Genomic DNA, 20,220 nt, shown 5'->3' on the forward strand with positions numbered 1-20,220 from the left:
TCGGTATCAATGTGAAACAATTTGCAGTCAAACACCTCACAAGGAACGTGAATGTGTTGTGGACTCAAGTAAATAATGGGATTGCAGCCATATGATGGTCTCTGGAAGTTCATGTATATTTGATAGGGCCTGCCAGATGTGGCCTTGGATGTGTGGATGTGTGTATCAGCAAGCAATCTCTCGTGCTGAGCTCACAGAAATTAGATTTCATCTCAGTCCCAAAATCTAATACACAGGCTTATATTTACTCACAGTTGCAGACTATCATAAGCCAATATGACCCTATAGAGGGGCAACAAAGCTGCACAAAATACGGTTAAATGAAAATACTTTGTGCCAACTGTTCCGAAAGCCATTGATACTTCTTTGCCGTGAACTAGCTACGATTGTAGTTATTTTTCCTCTGAATGAACCTAAACTGTCAGAAAAATATAAAACTGACAAAAGCCCATTGACAAATGGAGTAACAAAGTTATTTCAGGTTTGGTTGTTCTCTTGGCTTTAACGGAGAGCCCCATCTCCTAAAAATTATGTTCGTCTATGACTGAACTCCATTTTCAATTATGTTTTGAGGGAAATGTATTTCCTTCTGGAGTGTTTGTGACACATCACTATTGCGTTTATAATCAACATAACTTTGCTGTTTATTGCATTGCTTTTCTACTGCCTCTCTTCTTCACCCAATCATAAATTAGATGTGGTGTGAACTGTCGCCTTGGTAACCCAGAAAGTGGAGGAGAAGCTTTAAGCATGTGGTGAAGGTCACATTTTCACCCAAACAATTATATTTTATCAACATCACCAAGTAGTTTTGATGCCTGAGCCCAACCAAGCTCCTCACATGTTATTAATGTGAGGAAATCAGCAGTTTTAACCCAGACATTTTTGCTAAACCTGCTCTTGTATAGCCACTAACCCTGACCTATCTCCTGTCTGTGTTAGTGCTGAGAAACGGTCTGCATCTTCATGTGAGAAAAGCCCTGGATTATTTGTATTAGTTAAACCAAACACAATCAGCTTAGGTGGTGCTGAGCCCAGGTCACAGCGACAGTGTCTCTGCAACATAGTGACAGGTAGAACTGTTTTGACAAGCACTACATTAACATGGTTCATGGTTTGGAGGGTGTCGTTTTCTATAGGAAAGAGAATTTAAAAATGTGCAGATTATGGAAGGGAAGAAGAAAGTCTTGTGAAACATGGTGGGAATAGAAGACTTATACCCAGACTCTCCATCCAGTGAATCAGACTATCTAAGACCTAACCAAGTAATTTTGAGCCCTGAACTTAACCAAGCTTCTGACATTTAGAATGTTGTTAAATTGTCTATTTTATCCCAAATCATAATATTTTTTAAGAAATCTAATCAAATCAGTTTTGGTGTCTGTGTCAAACCAAACTGAGTGGAAATAAAGCTTCAGTCTAACAATAATGGTTCCACATTGAACACGAACTCCAGTCTCCTGGGTCCTGTGCTGGCTCTCAGAAAGTGAAAGCATTTCTGTCATGCTGTTATTTAGCCAGGAAAAATTGTTTTTCTTACAAAATGCATTTGGGAATGCAGGTTAGTTGTATATAAACATAAATGTTGGGATTCAGGGTAGCAATGGTAATTGAAGAGTTTTGACACTGATTTTACAAATGTGCATTAGGAAGAAAACAGTAGTCTTTTGGTTTCAGTCATAAATCTGAGGTATAGTTCTAACTCATACAATACAGAAATATCTTGTTGCTACTAATTTAACTCCACCAAATCACACTCTGAAATCATTTCAGTGCTGTTGTATTGCGCATTAGAACGGCGCATATTCGAGATGAAATGGTTGCATGAGTCACCCAATACATTAAGATGCCTGTGTCTTCCTCAAAATGAATGCAAAGTCACAGTTAGCATGCGGAGTGCCATTTTCCTATGCAGAGAGCCTCTGCCTGCCTTGAATACTCTCCGGGGACAATAGCACACACAGAGGAACTTTAAGAGTCTTATTGCTTTTTTTCTTTTCCCTTCTTTCCCCTCCCCTGCTGTCCTCCCATGACCCTCCTCTTTTTGCCTCCGTCCTCTCCTCGTCGGTGACACAATGAGAATAGAAGCTGGCAGCTTGGTTCATCCATATATCTGTCTGTTTGTCTTGCTAAGATATATTTTCTAGTTTGGAAGGCAGATAAATGTGTAGTCAGCACGCTTTTGTTCAGAGGAGGCAAAAGATGAAGGATCTCAGATTGATGAATACTTTGGTCAACACATTTTTAATCTCTATTACTAAAGTCAACATCTCAGCAGCTCACTGTATTTCCTAATCAAAACAAAAACATTTGAATGGATTAATCTAGATGAGTTTTTGCAGCAGATCGATGCTCAGTGGCTGAATGCTGAGTTCAGATAGCCTGCACAAATAGCTCTTAATTGTTGGGATTTCCAGTTGACTTGATTTGTTCGAGTAGATTTTCTGAAAGCCACCGCTGCCAGTGGAACTTTTCCAAGCCATTTTTACAGCAGAACATGTCATAACCCAATTGTCCCAACGTCTGCTTACAGTAAGTGGCCATGGTGGCTAAAGAGGCTGCCACAGTAATTGACTCAATGGGAGTTTACAGTATGAAGGCAGACATAGTGTTCTCCAGGAATGGGCTGTTGTGACAGTCTTGCTGTCTCTCTGCTGTGCTTCTCTCACCACATACTATGCACAAGCACATAGAAATATACAGACGCATGCACTCCCTCGATCCAGACAGGCAGCTACCGTCCTCAGGCCTGGCCACAGTCGGGTTCTCATCACATTCTTAGTGCCGTCCCATGCCAGACCCGAGTCTCAATTTTTAATGTGTGTCCGAGAATAAGAGAGAGGCGCGGGAGACGCATATACTTCCTATTTTTGTCCAGCGTTTGCATGGTGTGCCGCCTTGAATTAAACAAAGCTTGTGTTGCTTCTGGCTGCAGGGCTACTGGCACAATGGGCAGAGCTGGGAACAGTGGTGTCAGACGTTGTGAGAGAAGAACACACAGAGTGACATAGGCACAGCGAGAAGAATATGTTTACGCTGCTGGAGCCCTCGCCCAGCCGGGCACTTCCATGCATGGTACAATAGTTAATCAGCTCGGACGCTGCTGCTGGTGCGACCACTGACCCTAAAAGGCATCAGTAATAGAGGGGCTCTTTCTAATAGGAAGAGCACTGTAATTTTGAGAGGGAAGCAGGAATTACAGTACATCCAAGGGAATATTTTTTTCCCCATCATGTCCTGAGGCTCTGGTTCATTAATGGTGGTTTAGATTAAAAGAGTTGTTGATGTTCTTGGTCAGAGGAAAAAAGGTTTGCTGCCTACTAGGTGCTGTGTGTGTGGTGTCTAATGAGCTTCCTGAATTCTATATGTGTTTGTGTGTGTGCGTAGTATTCATGTAGGTGGGTAGTTGTATAGTATACATATATTAAACATCGCCAGTAGGTATTTTCTGTGTAAGCTATGAGTAGGATGCAACTTCCCTGGAGAAACAAATGATATTTAGAGGATGCACATGTGTAGCTAGGGCAACATGTTTGAGTTCTGTGCTGCATGAACACCATGCACATTGTTTGTCTTTGTATGTAAGCTACAATCAGATCGGGGACATATCCTTTCCTGAACCAGACTCAAAGGCTTGTAAGCGAGTGATCTGCTGTTTTGGAAGTCTGTGAAAAGGGCCAGAGCAAGCAGTAAGCCTCCACCCACCTCCTGTTTTCAGCCGGGATGTGAGTATCCATCTCAGTTTCACCTCCCGTACCCCTACAGCTCACAGCTAATTTGTTTCTGTAAGATTTAAGCACTTGGACCAGGGTCTCTCTCTCTCTCTCTCTCTCGCTCTCTCTCTGTCACTCTTTCTTTACTTCCTTGCTTCCCCCAGGGGGTGTACACCCATTGTGATAATTTGTCTGTCACAAATGCAACTGCACCCTCTCCGTGGCTTTCCTTGGCCCCAAAATGAGTTTCAGCCATCCCATCTTGGCTGTCAAAGGCAAGATCTCACCAAGAATAGAAGCTTCCCATCCTTTCACATTTCATGGCTGAATTGTCATATTTGTGTGTGACTTATATCTTTGACCCTCCCATGCTAGACATATTTTACATCTGATGTGTACTTATGGAGCTTTGCTTCCTTGAAGCCAGCGCACTCGTTGTCTCCAGCTGTCACTGCTCACTGCATATATAAAAATGAACCAAGCTTTGGGGCTGCTATACAATGCAGATGGGGTGTAAAATATGGTACATATATTTAGAAACAACAGGAGTCAGATGTTTTTCACTATTTCTGCACAGCAGCCACTTGCACGATTCTCCCTTGAAAACCCGTTTCAGTGGAAGCTAAAAGCACTAATCATTTCCTCTCAGCACACTGATCTGAAATCTATTTGTGGACACAGTAGGAGAAGGGAGAGGAAATCAGAAAACATCTTTAACATCTTGTCTCATCTAATGAGATTAGCAGAGCCGCTTACACAGTCATGACATGGAGATACACACAGATAACCCTGTAATAACTCATTATTCTTCGCATTTCCACATCGACACCTAGTCAAGGCTCGCTGACAGCGCGTGCTGTTGTTGTGCGTACACAGCTATCAGGCCAATCTATGTGCTGCAGCAGTATGGAGCGCGCTTGGTGAATACTGCCTCAAATGCCACAGCACAAAGAGAGCTAGCAGTAGAAGGACACGGAGATAGCATTCTCTGCCTTTCAGAGGATGCAGCATTAGTGACACATGCATGAGTGCAAATGGAAAAAAATCACCGTGCAAGCTCTCTGTTTCTCTTGCTATGGCAGGCTGGCTGCAAGGAGAGAGAATGAAAGGAATCTGTCAGTTTGCATGCATACATGTGAATTCATGAGAATGCACAGATAATGTCCAAAGAATACAACAAACAGCTAAATGAATAGTAGTTGCAGGAAAGCGTGTTTTCTTGGTTCAAGTGCACATAAGATCAATAATAATATAAAATGGTTGAGCAAACTCCTCCTTTGTTTGTTGAAATGAAGATTTTTTTCCCCTTGATAACAATGTCTGTATTCATATTTTGCAGAAGTGGTATTTCTCATAAAGAGAATGTCAGCAATAAAAAACAAGCCTGCATGCACTCTGTGATTGTTTTATCCATCAAACACATTTCCACATGTTTTTCTGGCTTCCAGCAACTACAGTAAAGTACTTAAAAGCTGCCCTAACCTTCATCTAAGTGTCATAATAGATGTTATTTAGCCAGCAGTAAGTGAGTGGGTACATATGTATTTATGCCTGTGACTCTGTCTGTGGGCATCATAACTGGATCAGATAGGATGCTCAAGTAAATGGCAGCATTATCCTGCTGAGGCTGCCAGATCCAATTTGTCATAGTGGACAATGCAAGACAGACGCACCAGAAAGTTTAGACAATCACAATGAAATATCTGAAATTTCAGCTTAATCTGCTTTAGTACGAATGACAACGCACACACTAATCTGAAATGTCCCAATGTAGTAAAACCCCACCCACACCGATCCGAGGCTGAATTAAATTCCGAGAATTAGTCCACAAATACTGTTTGACTCGGGTGTGTTGTGCATGCCTGTGATTAGCAGGCAGATTGATGAGTTCAAGGAGGAGCGGCGGCCCTGTTGTGCTGTGCGTGCAGACAGAAGGAGGTCAGTGTGTGTGATGATGAGGCCTGGAGTGTGTGGTATTGACCACTGGATGTCACGTCGTGATTAGTAGGAGATATCACACTTGCTGGGCTCAGATGCTCATCGATCCTTAAACCTGGGTACAGCCTGTCAATGGGGTCATTTTTATCCTCCTCTCCTCTCCTCTCCTCATCCTCCTCTCCTTGTCCTCCTCTCCTCTCCTCTCTTCTCTCCTCATCCTCCTCTCCTTGTCCTCCTCTCCTCCTCTCCTCTCCTCTCCTCATCTCATCCTCCTCTCCTCTCCTCTCCTCTCCTCTCCTCATCTCATCCTCCTCTCCTCCTCTCTCCTCTCCTCATCCTCCTCTCCTCTCCTCTCCTCTCCTCTCCTCTCCTCTCCTCTCCTCTCCTCTCCCCTCCTCTCCTCTCCTCTCCTCTCCTCTCCTCATCTCATCCTCCTCTCCTCCTCTCATCCTCCTCTCCTCCTCTCCTCTCCTCTCCTCATCCTCCTCTCCTCTCCCCTCTCCTCTCCTCTCTCCTCTCCTCCTCTCCTCTCCTCTCCTCTCCTCATCTCATCCTCCTCTCCTCCTCTCCTCTCCTCTCCTCATCCTCCTCTCCTCCTCTCCTCTCCTCATCCTCCTCTCCTCATCCTCCTCTCCTCTCTCCTCTCTTCTCCTTCCTCTCTGTATTTCCCATTTCCTCTTCCCTCCTCCACTAATACCTTCATCTTCCCCTGGCCTTCCTCTGCTCTCCCCATGTTTCCCTCTTTCCCTCCTCTGTTCTGCTTTCCCATTCCCTCCCTCTTCCATCCATCCACCCTCATGGATCAAACTCTTTATCTGGCCTAAGCTGCAGCCTGCAGGCAAGCAGGCAGTCTCTATAGAGACTGGAGCAGAAGACCAACAGCTTCAAACAACATTATATAGGGCTGGCATGAAGCATGTCTCACACTGATAGATGAAAACACAGGCCCCTCAGACACTGTCTCTTTATGGACATGATGAAACACGAGCAGGGCAGTCCTTCTGTTTTAAAGCTCGCTGCTCTTCACTTAAATATTTCTACACCACCTCCTGGGATGTAAGACAGGCTAAAGTTTTCTACAAATTAGGAAACAGTGCACCTTTGTGTTATGATCAATACAGAGAAAAAAACAGTTTCTGGGTGGAAGATGCATTTTCTTTGGCAGCTACCCTGCTGGATCATTTGTTATGAAACCAGACCTGAGTAAATCTGGTGTAGAGGAAACATAAAGCCAGGTACGGTATTAGGAATAGCTGCAGCCATGAAAGAGCGAGTAAAAAGAAAATTATGCAATCAATCATGTGTAGTAAGTCTTGTTTAAACAATTCTTTTTTCATTTTTAATGTTATTAAAAATTATTTTAATATTATTATAATAATACAGATACTACAAATAGCAGTGTTTCTTGAAGAATCCTCACACTCAGTTCCTGGATGCCTTTGTGCTTCTATTTACAGTCTCTCCTTGTAGCCTCTGGGAACTGTGGAAGCAGATTCAGTGCCACTACAGCTGCAGCTTGCCCTTTCTCTGATTCTGTCAGCATCGTTTTGAAGTTGATGAGTTCGACATTGGGTGGAAATTTTAATGGAACACAAAAACAATGTAGGTGTTGTTTCAGGGCTGCCAGACCAATGTGAAATTACCCATAGACTAATGCATGATCAGACCAGAGGCACTTGTGTTTAAGTGGATGCAGCCTGTAGGCTGTAGCCATGGAGACAGCAGCTTTAACCCTGTGTTATGAGACTGCAAATGGCCAAGGATATACAATTAGGCAAATTTTATAAGTATTCATCTCCCAGTCGGCTTAAATATTTTACATGAGATTTAAGTACTTTATATGTCCCCATAAATTGGAAAATTATTAACACTGCAGCTTCCTGGAGGGTGATGAAAGTTACAAGACAAAACCAGCCCTGATATAGAAGGAAAATAAGAGCCCAAGTGAAATGCAGCAAGAGAGGCAGAGCAGCATTTATTGGGTGTGTCCAACTGAGCACTAGCCCAGATTGACTGTAGACGAGAGAAATGTTTGCAACAGAGGGGGCTCCGCACAGTCCATGAGTCTGTGGAGATTTGCTTACAGTGAAGAGATGGTGGAGGTAAGATGGCTCAGAGGATTCAAGCTCCACTGAATGCAGGCTCATGTCTAATAATCAGCAGGGAGGAACTCAGCGTGGTCCCTCAGAAAAGGAGACGGGGAGAATGCGAGGGAGAGCGACAAAAACAGAGCAGAGGGAAGATTGAAGGCGAAGAAAAAGCATGTACAAGATCTAGTGGAAGTTGTGGGCGAGGAAGAAAAAAGAGAGAAATGCATGTCCCTGTGGCCACGTTACTTCTCTCTTGGGATGGCTTTTATGTGTATGGGAAGAATTTTGATAAGATTTTGCTGCTTTCCATATTTTCACCCCTAATATCTGTTAAAGTCATGTGGAATATAGTTAGTGAAATGAATCACTGACCTATAAACAGAGACTTAGGCAATACAAACTTTCAAGGTCATCTGACAGACATCACATTAATGCTGCTGTTATCTTTGTTAATTTTATTTTTAATTTTTTTGGATGACTTTGTTAAGTTTGTAGTGGCTTTGCAGGTTGCTGTTTTTACAGTCACATCTATCTCAGGGCCAGACTGATAAAAAGTCATGGCTGATGCTTGAGTGAATTTTGCCAGATGTTCCAGATTAGAGAGCACAGTCATTTATGGTGCTAACTGGCATCATCGCCAACAGAACATCCTTGTCCATTACCACTGACTGAACTCTGACACATAGTTGCCACATAATACATCAGCAGTAATCCGAAGCAAAAAGCCACATCACGTTACTCTCACTCCAGTGATGCAGCATTGGCTCATTAGTATCAGCATTTCATCCATATTGTTATTGTCACAACAACTTGTTTGTTTGAGCCTGTGGGTGTGTTTGAGTGTCTCTCCAACCAACACGGTGGTCAACATTTCCCCAAGGTCAAGCTTTTTTTTTTCTTTTTTTTTTCTTTCATCTGTGAATTACCTCCACAAGCCACTCCACCAATCCAGGGCCTGAACCACATGCCCATTTAACGGGTGTCTAGCGAGGGGGCAGCACGGTCGAGGTCAGCAAGCAGCAGCACTGTGGTGGCTGCAGAGCGATGCGACAGCATTTTAGCAGGGGCCCAATGAGTGATTACCTTGGAGCTCCAGTCATAATTCAGCGTGACCTCAATCTGCCAGCAGCGCTGTGGTTTGATGGATCTGCTCACAGTTTGGATGTCGGGTTCTCGCATGTCAAACACAAGCAGATAATGATAGGGCTATCTGTTGCTTTTACAAAATGTAACATACGAGATACGAATGTGACACACATGTTGATGGCGTTGCGTCATGCACTTTCTGTTCGACTCGTCTGGAGTGAGGAGTCATTTCCAGCACAGATGTCAGAGTAGATGCCGAAGACAAAACAATGTCACAAATGGTTAACCTCTATCATGACGACATCTGTCGTCTGTCGGTCAATTCTTTGTGTCTTTTCAATCAAAGTCAGCACAAATGCATGTAAGCACACACACATAAGTGCATTCACATACACAGACAGATACAGCTCCCAGTGTGGATAATTAGTAGATTCCCTCAGTGGGTGATAAAGCCTGTGCTCTTCTCTCCTCTCTCTCTGACCTTCCCCAGTGAGCTTTCTACCAGTGGGGCTCATCACGCACAGCTCTAATACATATTTATTGGTCCAGTGACAGCTCATGTGCACTGGATTTATATGTTTCTCAACAAACAATAGTAAAGCCTCAGTCACTCTTCTTCCCTTTCATCAACCGAAGCAGGAGATAAATCCAGGAGTGTCAAGCTGGCTGCAGCCTCCTCAGCAGTTGGCCATCTGTTGATGCGGTTGCAGGTAGACATAGGACCACGCAGAGCTGCACTGAAGCTGTTCTCCTCAATTACGTTGAGCAGATTTGATGTATGTATGTCTGTCAAATCGCCTTTGCAATCGCAGGAGTTTCTCTGCTGGCAAATGATTTCCCTCAGCAACGTTGTGATCAAAGATGTTCAGAAAGTGACTGTGGCATGGCTGGCGGCATTGGGATTCAGGACAGACTCCCTGCACCATGACTGGCTCTGTTTGCACAGCGCAATATGAGTTGAGATGTGAAGAGAGGCAATACCACTAAAGAGTGCAGGGGAGGGGACGGGAGGGTGGAGGAGGAAGAGAGGGGAGGGATGACAGGATTAAGCCCCAGCCCCCCTCCCTGCTCTGAGCGGCCATCTTTCATCTTGCACTGCCCCTCTAATGCTTTCAAGTGGGTGAAACCCTCGACATCTGCTTCCCTGGGACACAGCACAGGCCACCATCCTGCAGAGATGCACAACCACAGGACAGCTCAGAGGGCAGTGTGAGGGCAAGGCCACTGGAAGCTGATGGTCTCATCCATGGAGAAAGAAACGCATGATGCGGAAACACAGGAACCAAATTTGATTTTGTGCACCAAGGTTAAATCAGAAACTTACATTCAGATATTTATTGAATTCTGTCAAAAGGCACATCCAGAACCAGAAATCATTGTTCAGAAACACAAAATGTGGCTTATACTAGTAAACACAATCACCACAGAAACATTTCACAGTTCACTCACCCAGACACATTAATTCTACTTACTACTCGCGAACAAATAAATGTAAATAGCTCTGTAAATAAACACTTCGTCTTCTCCAAGAAGAAATAAGCCCCCCGCCGCCTCTGATTAAGACTACCAAAGTGATATATCTGGCACTTAAGACTGCTGTTTACCGCATAAACACAAAGATTTCAACACAGCCACCCACACTGATGCTGAAATATCACAAACGCAGTCTGTGGCCTGTGCGTTTCTCTGCTAGTCTTTGTGGTTTTATTGTGGAATCGTCTAATTACTTTTTCTTTTTAATGCATGTCATTTTGGAAGCATTTCATCTGCTGTGGCTTTCAGCATCACAAGTTCAGTAGAATTCCTTGACTCTGAAAGTAATACTGCCATGAGCAATAAAGCAGCATAGTCAAGTGGTAAAAGCTTCACCTCTGATTTCCTCGGAGTTTCGCAAAATAGCACTTGTGAATTTGAATTTGAAAAACATATTAATAGAACAAATGAGTGGTGCCATCAAGAAAGGGATAGCAAGGCAGTTATCTGGGGAAGGCCTGCCTGAGACAGAGAGGAGATCATGTTACCTTCAGTCGAATGTCTGCACGGAGAGATTTTTCAAAAGAGGTGCGATTCAGTTAACTTCTGAGGAACTTGTGTTTATTTTGGATGTGTTCCTTGTGGTAAAAAGTCATTTTAGATTTCCTCCATAATGCATATATTTCATTAAATTTGTGAGAGCGACCCAGGAAAGTGTAGATTTTTTCACTTTGGTTCCTGAACCCCCTCCGCCCCCCTCTAATGCTCACCCACTCACCCACGCATACACCAGACTCCTAAGTAGATTCACATAATACATGATCTGGTGCCTCGTAGTTCAGCATGTGTCTATTTCTGTAAAGTACAAGCAGGAGACCGTGGCTTTCGCTTTAGTTTTGGTCTCCTTTCATTGTGTACCACCATGTTGTGTTACATTGCCAGGTGAAAATGTGCAGCTTGGTTCCTTCTGCAAATGTAGGGAGTAGGAGTCTAATTTTATTTATAGCAATCCACCCACAAACTTATGTAGAATTTAGTGATCTTTCAGGTAGAAAAAAAAGACTTTTAACTTATGTAAGGCATAACTGATGCGGAGGTACTGTGTGTGTAATGACTGCAAAAAGAGCATCTGTGTCGATAATTGTAGTGTTTGAGGTTCATCCAATATAAGCTACCTTGAAAAGTACATTATCACCGAGAGGGAATGGGCAACAGGGTTCGTATATTCAGCACTTAATTCAAACTGTGGTGCCTTTTATACAAGAAAAGGAATTAATCTATTTTATGGTATAGACTGCCTTGCCAGTTTGTGCCTCTTCTGTTTGCAACAAAGTCGACATACCCATATTTGCAGCATCTGCTCGCGACAAACATACAGATTTTATTACCAAGAGAGCATATAGAGATGGATGGATGAAGGGAAGATGACAGACAGAGTGCTGATTCCTTCCTCTGTCTGGGAGCTGTCTGTGAGACCAGGCCATCTGCACATTCATTATCACAGCAATGATTCCATTATTGTTCCATGTGGCAACAAGGACTTGCTCTGTCTGGCCTTTGTTATTCTTATCAGCTGCGTAGCTGACAGCCCCCTTTTCATCATGGCAGCTACAAAATTAACAACTATCATGTAATATAGTGCATAACTGAATTATCCTCCCTAATAGTGACACGTTAAACTTCATCCTGTCTCTTCCTCCTGTGTCCTTGTGCAGGTCTGTTCCACAGAGCCATCATTCAGAGCGGGTCAGCTCTCTCCAGCTGGGCGGTGAACTACCAGCCGGTCAAGTATACACGTCTGCTGGCGGAGAAGGTGGGCTGTAACGTCTTGGACACGTCAGGCATGGTGGACTGTTTGAGGAAGAAGACCTCCAGGGAGCTTGTGGAACAGGACATACAACCAGCAAGGTACCATGTGGCCTTTGGACCTGTAATCGATGGTGATGTTATCCCAGACGACCCCGAGATCCTAATGGAGCAGGGCGAGTTCCTCAACTACGATATCATGCTGGGGGTGAACCAGGGTGAGGGGCTGCGGTTTGTGGAGAACGTGGTGGATTCAGAGGACGGCGTGTCCGGAAACGACTTTGACTTCTCTGTGTCTGATTTTGTGGACAGCCTGTACGGCTACCCGGAGGGCAAGGACACACTGAGGGAGACCATTAAGTTCATGTACACAGACTGGGCAGACAGGGACAATCCAGAGACCAGGAGAAAGACTTTGGTGGCGCTGTTTACCGACCACCAGTGGGTTGAGCCATCAGTGGTGACGGCTGATCTCCACGCTCGCTACGGCTCACCCACCTACTTCTACGCCTTCTACCACCACTGCCAGAGCCTGATGAAGCCCGCCTGGTCAGACGCCGCCCACGGGGATGAGGTGCCCTATGTTTTTGGAATCCCTATGATTGGTCCCACTGACCTTTTCCCCTGTAATTTCTCCAAGAACGATGTCATGCTCAGTGCTGTGGTCATGACTTACTGGACCAATTTCGCCAAGACTGGGTGAGTAAATTTTCTCTTCATATTTCTCTTCATTGTCTTCTGTAAAAAATAAATAAATAAATAAATCTTGGTACATTAGTCAAGCTCTCGTAAATTCAATATTTAGGGGTCTTGGGCAGAATAGGACATTTAGGAAAGCGGACTCCAGGATGCACTGAATACTCGTCATAATTTACTTGTGTTTTATTGACCGAATGATTCATTGATTAATCCAGACAATAGACTTATCTGCAATAAAATAAGCAGTAGTTGCACTCTAGCATACTGTTAGTTTTGTTTATCAACAGGAAGAACAAATTAAAGTTTGTGAGGTCTGGATCACTGATTTGTTGTCTAGCGAAGCCCACACAAGGCAAAGGAAAAATAGCAATCCACCTCCTTCACATTTGTTAAGAGTAGTAAATACACACAAATAAACTTGTACGGGAATTGTTAGATTATACAGTTAATGGTTGAGCTGTTTTATCTGATGAGGAGCTGTAACTTGACTTGAGGCAAACTCATCGAGATATTCTAGGAACTGGAAGTTCAAGTTTGGGTAGTGATTGACTGCAGTGATGTTTACGCTCATATGAGAAGCTTTTTTTGTCTCAGTTATTATTTCAACCTGTCTACTATACAGTCAACAGAATGTAAATGCAGTGGTAAGGAACATGTTGGCTATGTGTTGGAAAATTTGTTCAACAGTAGGAAAATGTCAAACATTAAACAAATTCATCTCCATTTAGATCAAAGAGGCATTAGTCTCATGATTCTAACAGTAGAAACACAATATATTCCCACATTTGTGTGTGTGTTTTTTTTTGCAGCCATCCTTGCACATTAGTAAAACCAGTGATCACACAATTACAAACTTGTTAAGTTATTAATAGAAAGAAAGAGAAATTCTATCCCAGTCCTATTAAAAGCACTGCTGTGCTGCAGGAAAACAGGATCTCTACAATGGATGGGACAGAGAAGGAATTTTATTTAGCAGAGCCATTTTTTTCAGATGTGTTTTTTTTGTTTGTTTGTTTGTTTGTTTGTTTGTTTGTTTTTTTAGCCTGGACTTCCTGGGTCTCAGCCTGAAAACCTGAGACATATTGAATCTGAGGAAGATTAAATGTTCCTCCAGAATGTGTGCTGTGCTATTCGTGCTTGGCTGACTGTTTGGGTTGAGCATGCGGGCATGGCGGCCTGGCTTTCTCTATACTTCTGTGAGCGCTGTGTGTGTGTGTGTGTGTGTGTGTGTGTGCGTTTGGCTGGAAATACTATCTATGCTCTATTACACTGGGGCCCAAAAGAACACAAAGACTTATCAGGGAGGCATATCAAACTCTTGCCCTCGGCGGTATTGATTCCCTCAGCCTGGACCCAGTCGATCACTCGTGCCCTGGGTGACTCGCACTCCCCACCATGCTCAATTTCGCCCCCACCCATCGCAAAGCCTGGCCATTTTGTATGACTACTAGTAATCATTTCTAACAACTTAAATTTAATTTGACAGTCCCTGTTACCAGAGAGGTATTGATCCCGTCCTAAATGGGAAATCTTGTTCCGTTTTTTATCTGCCTCTATTTCATCTGCTGTCCAATCAGGTTGCGCTCACATCCAGTCATCTGGCTGCTCGAACCTTGAACTGCTAATGGCGGACAAGCGCAGATGGACTGATGTTGGCTGTTTTGGCTCCTCAAGGAAAGCACTGAGGTCCATCAGCGAAGCTCGGACTAAACAGCTGTCTCCTCTGCCTGCCAGCCATCTTGTGTCAGCTCGCACAAAGCTGCAATTTGTAGATACAGATGGAATTTATGACTTGTCCTTTCAAGAATATTGTCTGTTGTTATAAGAACAGACAGTGCGTTTAATTTTAATGAGAAAAGTTTGAGGCCTCAAGGTAACAACGCATGGTGCTTTTTGTGCTGAATGACTCCAAACTTGGATCTGTCAACCAAATGAATTCAGATGAATGATGGCAGTCTGTCTGTCATACCTACAACAACTCGGATTCAACACAGCAGCATGGACAGTAATCCTGATCCAACTGTAACCCGACCTTCTCCCTGGGAAGCAGGAAATGGAGAAACAACAAATTGCACTTCACCGCCAACCCCATGTCAGTTTTGTACATTTTCATGTCACTGATTGATTGAGATATGGAGCAGAGCAGCGGGAGGATAAACTGTTTTCTGATCCGTTCCCACCATGTTTTGTGTGGTATCCATCCTATGGTGTGTCACCTTGGCGTAACTCCAAACAAGCGGATTACAGGCAAACCACAATTAGGCACTCAGATGGTAAAGAGCCCGGGATTAAATGCCAGCATAATAAAAAAGACTGTGTGCTGCTCGAAAGGGTAAATTTACTCCAGCTAAAGGAATCTACCATCAACTCTTCAGGGGGTGTTGAGGATGTAAGACATTTCCCACAGACTCTGAAGTTCATTCTCCTCATTTAGACCAAACTAAGGGATATAGATCTCTCCTCCAACACCACCCAACCCAATCTGGCTCTAGAGGACATACTTTTAATTAAGACCCAGTTGAATTCCCTTTGCCTTCGTGGCCCGTCCTACAGCCATCTTGCCTATATCTGTAAAGCAGCTCCCGCTCCCCTTCCAGATGTTCGTAATGAACTGACCCAGATTGCACTTCCTGCCCTTGTCTCTAAATCGGCTGTAGAAACATGTGTGACACGATGTTGAGACACTTGGGCTGCATGTCAACAGTGTGTATCATAGCAGCATTCCCCCAAAGCTCTTCCTGGCCGTGGCTCTCATGTGTCATCTTTACAGGGCAAATCCCTTCCCTTTTTTTTCTCCATCAGTGTCAGTGAAGCATAAAAGCACACAGAGAGTGCACACTGTCAAATCTTCTTAGTGTGTGTGTCTGCACATGTGTGTGAGTGTTTGCGAGAGAGCGTGCGTTTACACTGTGAGGCTGTTCTTTCCTGAGAGTTAGGGATGTTTCGGAAGCTGGGGATTTACTCAGCCCCGAGTTATTTTTCTGGCTGCAGCATTTGTTTTCGTATTGACAGGCAAAATTAGCCTGCATTTTATTGCTTCTTCTGAACTGTTTTTCCCACAACTTTTGCCACAAGTCCACATACAGTGACTTTTACGCCTTCTCAAACATGAATGCAGGCACAGCAATGCAACTTTACACAAAAACACTGGCAGAACTCTTCAGAAAAGGCAGAGTGATGAAACACCCAGAAAAGATCAATCATTATATATCATTAGTGCTATAAATATGTTGGTCCATCTTTCTACTTCTTGGTGTTTTTTTTCCTCCTACTGGCTGGTGCTCATTTCCCCTGTTCCATGTGGGAACTGTGCCACATGCTGTGCCGGGCCTGGTAGGTAGTTAAAGAGCAGCACGCTGTCATTTGCTGAATTTTTTCCCTCCATCTTTCTTTCTCTCATTATTATATACAAAAAAACGAAAAGAAAATCTACTCATGTATTACGTTTGCTACATGAGCTAAAATATGCAGGATTGATTTCTTCAGTGACAATGGCTGCCGACCAAATAAACGTAGCAAGAAAAGACTACAGCATGTCTATAGTGCAGTTTAACAGCCAACACTCGGATTTACCGCACGGCTAGTTGAGTTTTCTTTTGTTTTCCTCCTGCTTGTCAATCGAACATCGCTTCTTTGTTAGATTAGTAATACATGCACTTCAGCTGTTTCTCCCTTCTGACCTCATTCATGCACAACTTCAGCCTTTCTCTTTTTTTTTTGCCCCAGCTGTCTAATAGTTACATCACTCATCCCCGATCTCCTTCCTTGTCCTTTCTCCTTCTTAGTCATCGCTCTCTCTTCAGTTTTCCTTCGTTAGAGCCGACTCAACCTGTACCAGGAGTCTGTGAATGCTTGGCACTGTGGAACAACACAGCCCCCAACAGCCACTATACCTACTCCATTAAATAGGCACTCACTTGATAGGAGATTTGTAGCCAATATTCTGATTTGCATTAGAGAAGGTAAGGAAGTGGTGTGGCTTGTTAAGGGGTCTGGATGCCATTGATCGGTGTCCATGCTGTGCACTGAATGTAATGAGAGGAGGGCAGCAGGGGAGGAGAGGAAGAGGAAGTGGATATGCATGTGTACATCTTTAAGTGTTTTGTCAGATTCAGATTAGAATGAATACAATAAAAAATGTAAAAGTAAAGTGTAACAACAATACCAAATCAGATGCAGTCAAAAGCTGCTAACCGGGTAAAAGCAGGAGAAAGCGAGTGCAGAGAAGGTGTTGGAGGATGGGGGAGGTGTTTTGTTTGCTGCCACTCATCTAATCAAACAAATCAATAGCATCCATAATAAGCAGTGGTCCGAGAGCTGTGTCCTCCAACACTTCTGCACACCCCAAAGTCACCGCGCCTCGCCCTGCATCACTTAGCCTGCTGAACCGAAGGCTGCCATTAAATATGAACCACGCATCACTCAGCCCTGCGCCCCAGCGTGCAACCACATGAAGGGTAAAAGAGCACAGCCTGATAATTTGCCTGCTCAGTGCTGGAGTTGCCCCCCTCGCGCTGCACCGAGACAAAGTCTACAAACAGAATTGGATTTCTTATAGGATATTTCTCTAAAAAAAAAAAAATCTGCAGAATGCAGGAAAAGGTGTTGGGTAACCTTCTGTTTCAGTGAAAATTACAATTAGCTGCGTACATTGTGTTACCTGGTAAGTACACAAACAACTGCAGGGGATGAATTTGTTACACAACAGTAACAACAATAACTAAAAATAAAATAAACAAAAGAAGCAGGCTTTAATTTTGCATATTTTTCCTGCTTTGCAAAATGAGCATCAGTGCCGCTGAATTAATGCATGTTCCTTGTTTTATATTGAGAAGCTACACTCAGCTCAGGATTCAGAGACCTTGAGTGCAGTGAAAATAGATTCTTGTCTTCTGCCTTAGGGCACCTAAACGTGTCTTTTCAGATTTGGTGATGGCTAGGTCTATGATCATTCAAGCGCTTCAAATTACATCAGGATGAAAAGGGAAAGGAGGTACATGGGAAATGAAAAAAGAAAGAAAATGATATTCATTCTTCCTCCTTATCTACCTTTTCCATCAGTGCTGTGTAGATAGGGCTTTGGAATAGGTAATGAGCTCAGGTCTCATTCTGTCACATGTGTAGGTAGAGCTGAGAGCCGAGAGTCATGTCTGTCACCCAGGTGGCACAGCGACTTATAGAAGAGCTGTTTAATACTTAGAGAAGGCATCTCCTTATATCAGCCTGGAGAGGCCTGTTGTCATCGCTACCTGTCGTGTACAGCCTTGTGAATCGTGACATGTCTTGTGTTCAAGTGTCGCACTTGTGCGCTCCAAGAGGTCATTATACCATGATGTGTCACAAATACAGTACACACACACAACAAGGTGTACGAGCTGACAGACATGACAGGAAACATGCATACATAAACTCCCAGTCAATCAAACGGGAGCACTTCAACACGCATGGCAAGCCGAGGTTAGAAGGGTCAGCAGGTTGCGAGGTTGGAGAGGGAAGCTGAGGAAGAGATGAAGGCGATGGTTTATAGTACCACAGCCATATGAACACATCAGAGGAAATCTGAAAGGCCATTAAAACGCCTGCTTTTATGGGTGTAATAATCCCTCTCCTCTGCCTGGGAGTCCAGCCACAGCTTCAATGACCATCCAGATTAGGTGGGAGGTCTGACAGGAGGCAGGCTATCAGCTAATGCAGGAGAGCTGTGAGAGCCCAACAGGACCACAAATATCACATTATGCCAGGGCTGTTCGTGCAAGTCACAACGAGGCGTTCGCTGCAGAGCTGAGCACATGCAGTGAGCTTGGGGAGTGTTTGGACAACGCACTTTTCAGAGTTTTATCTCCCAAATGTTTGAATGTGAGATGTTTCGATGACCGCAAGGTTCAAGTGCAGACTGTCAGCTTTAATCAGGTTACACAGCCCATCGCACCCTCACCCTGTTTAATTTCAGCTCGCCAGAAGCGATATGACAGGTTAAGATAATGTTTAATAAGCGTTTTCAGGTTGTTTTTTTATCTCTCATGAAAATTCCTCACTGTGCGGTAACTTATAACGCTCCTCGGCCCATCTTGATCAGCAGTCGGTTGATATCTTAAAGGGTCTGACTACGGTGCATCGCCCAGTGAGCTCCGACACAAACAGAGCAGGGTAACCTTGTAGCCCTCGCCACACTGAGCAGCAAAGACCGAGTTCAGATCTCTCCCTCCGACTGCTCAGCTCAGGGCAGGACTTCAAAGCCACAGAGCAGCCCCAAAGTTGAGCAGCAGTGGTAGAAATTGTTCAAAGGAATGTAGCCTGTTTACTATTGACTTTGCAACAATTACCCAAGCATATGTGTGTGTAATTAGATAAGGCAGCCAGTTGTTCTCTAATGCGGCAAATCAAATTAACTAAAGATGCCACATTGATTTCTTTGTGTTCCCTAAATTATTCATCTTCACTTGCACTGAACCAGCCTGCCAGCCCGCCACCAAAGAGCTTTTCTAACTCCTCTGCACCGCCGCTCCCTTGCTCCCTGCACACACTGATTGTTTTGTGAGATCCAGCCAAGTACCTTTGCAATATTTTTGCCATCACAATTAGGCAAATTGACCCTCCTCAAAAATGGGAACGTTTGCAGCGTTGTGAAAACCCAGAATTCACATAAACCGAGACAGCTCCGACCTCCGTGGCGGAGGTGGTGTGTGTGTATATGTGTGTGACAGACTGAGGGGGAGAAATTTGCTTGCATGCATGTGTGTGATATCCCGCACAAGAGCGCCAGGAGAATTCATGAAGCACGCAGGCTGCAGACAACCACGTTTCAGGCTGCTCCATTGACATCTTGTTCTCTGGCATGATGCGTGCAGGGAGATCAATATGACCTTACCTCCACCACCCGCTCCTTTGAAACTTAATTACTGATATTCAGCTACAAAGTCATCATTGTCTGGCTGTCAATATTCATTGGGGATCATTACGGGCCTAATAAAAGAGGTTATTTACGGGCTGCTCTGCTGACACCGGCCCAGGTCCAGGGATTCAGCTCCAGCCATCTCAGTTTGCTTTACCCCTCTCTCTCTTTTCCTCTGCCTCTCTTCCTCTCTCTCCCTCTCACCTCTCCCAGAAGCACTGACCTGAAAAAGAAAAATTGACAGCAGTGAAACGAACAGGAGAGAGGATGGACGGTGAATTCTTCTGGCATGGCTTTTAATTCTCTTAACCATGTTTGGAAGGTTTTTCAGCCTGTTCCAAAAAAAAAGAAACAAGAAAAACACAGCACTGTAGCCACCATATCCCTAAATCCCCAACTAAATTTGAACTTTGCTTGCCACTGACATTGCAATAAGACCCACATAGGGGATATTTCATGACATTTAGAGAAATGTCGCACAGATCCTTGCCTCCTCGCAACAACATGGGTTTTAACGTCGCGG

At 44.0% G+C, this 20,220-nt stretch overlaps 1 protein-coding gene across 3 annotated transcripts in view; it reads left to right on the forward strand.

Annotated features, from left to right (window-relative positions):
* Positions 1 to 20,220, forward strand: part of nlgn3a (neuroligin 3a) — a 126,978-nt gene that overhangs the window by 98,955 nt on the left and 7,803 nt on the right. For all 3 annotated transcript variants that reach the window (XM_023269547.3, XM_055016743.1, XM_023269546.3), the window contains one exon: positions 12,016 to 12,805. In XM_023269547.3, the coding sequence (XP_023125315.1) occupies positions 12,016 to 12,805 (790 nt within the window). The remainder of the gene's footprint in view (positions 1 to 12,015; positions 12,806 to 20,220) is intronic.

The sequence above is a fragment of the Amphiprion ocellaris genome, chromosome 13 (genome assembly GCF_022539595.1).
Source record: "Amphiprion ocellaris isolate individual 3 ecotype Okinawa chromosome 13, ASM2253959v1, whole genome shotgun sequence".
In the NCBI taxonomy this organism is placed as follows: Eukaryota; Metazoa; Chordata; class Actinopteri; family Pomacentridae; genus Amphiprion; species Amphiprion ocellaris.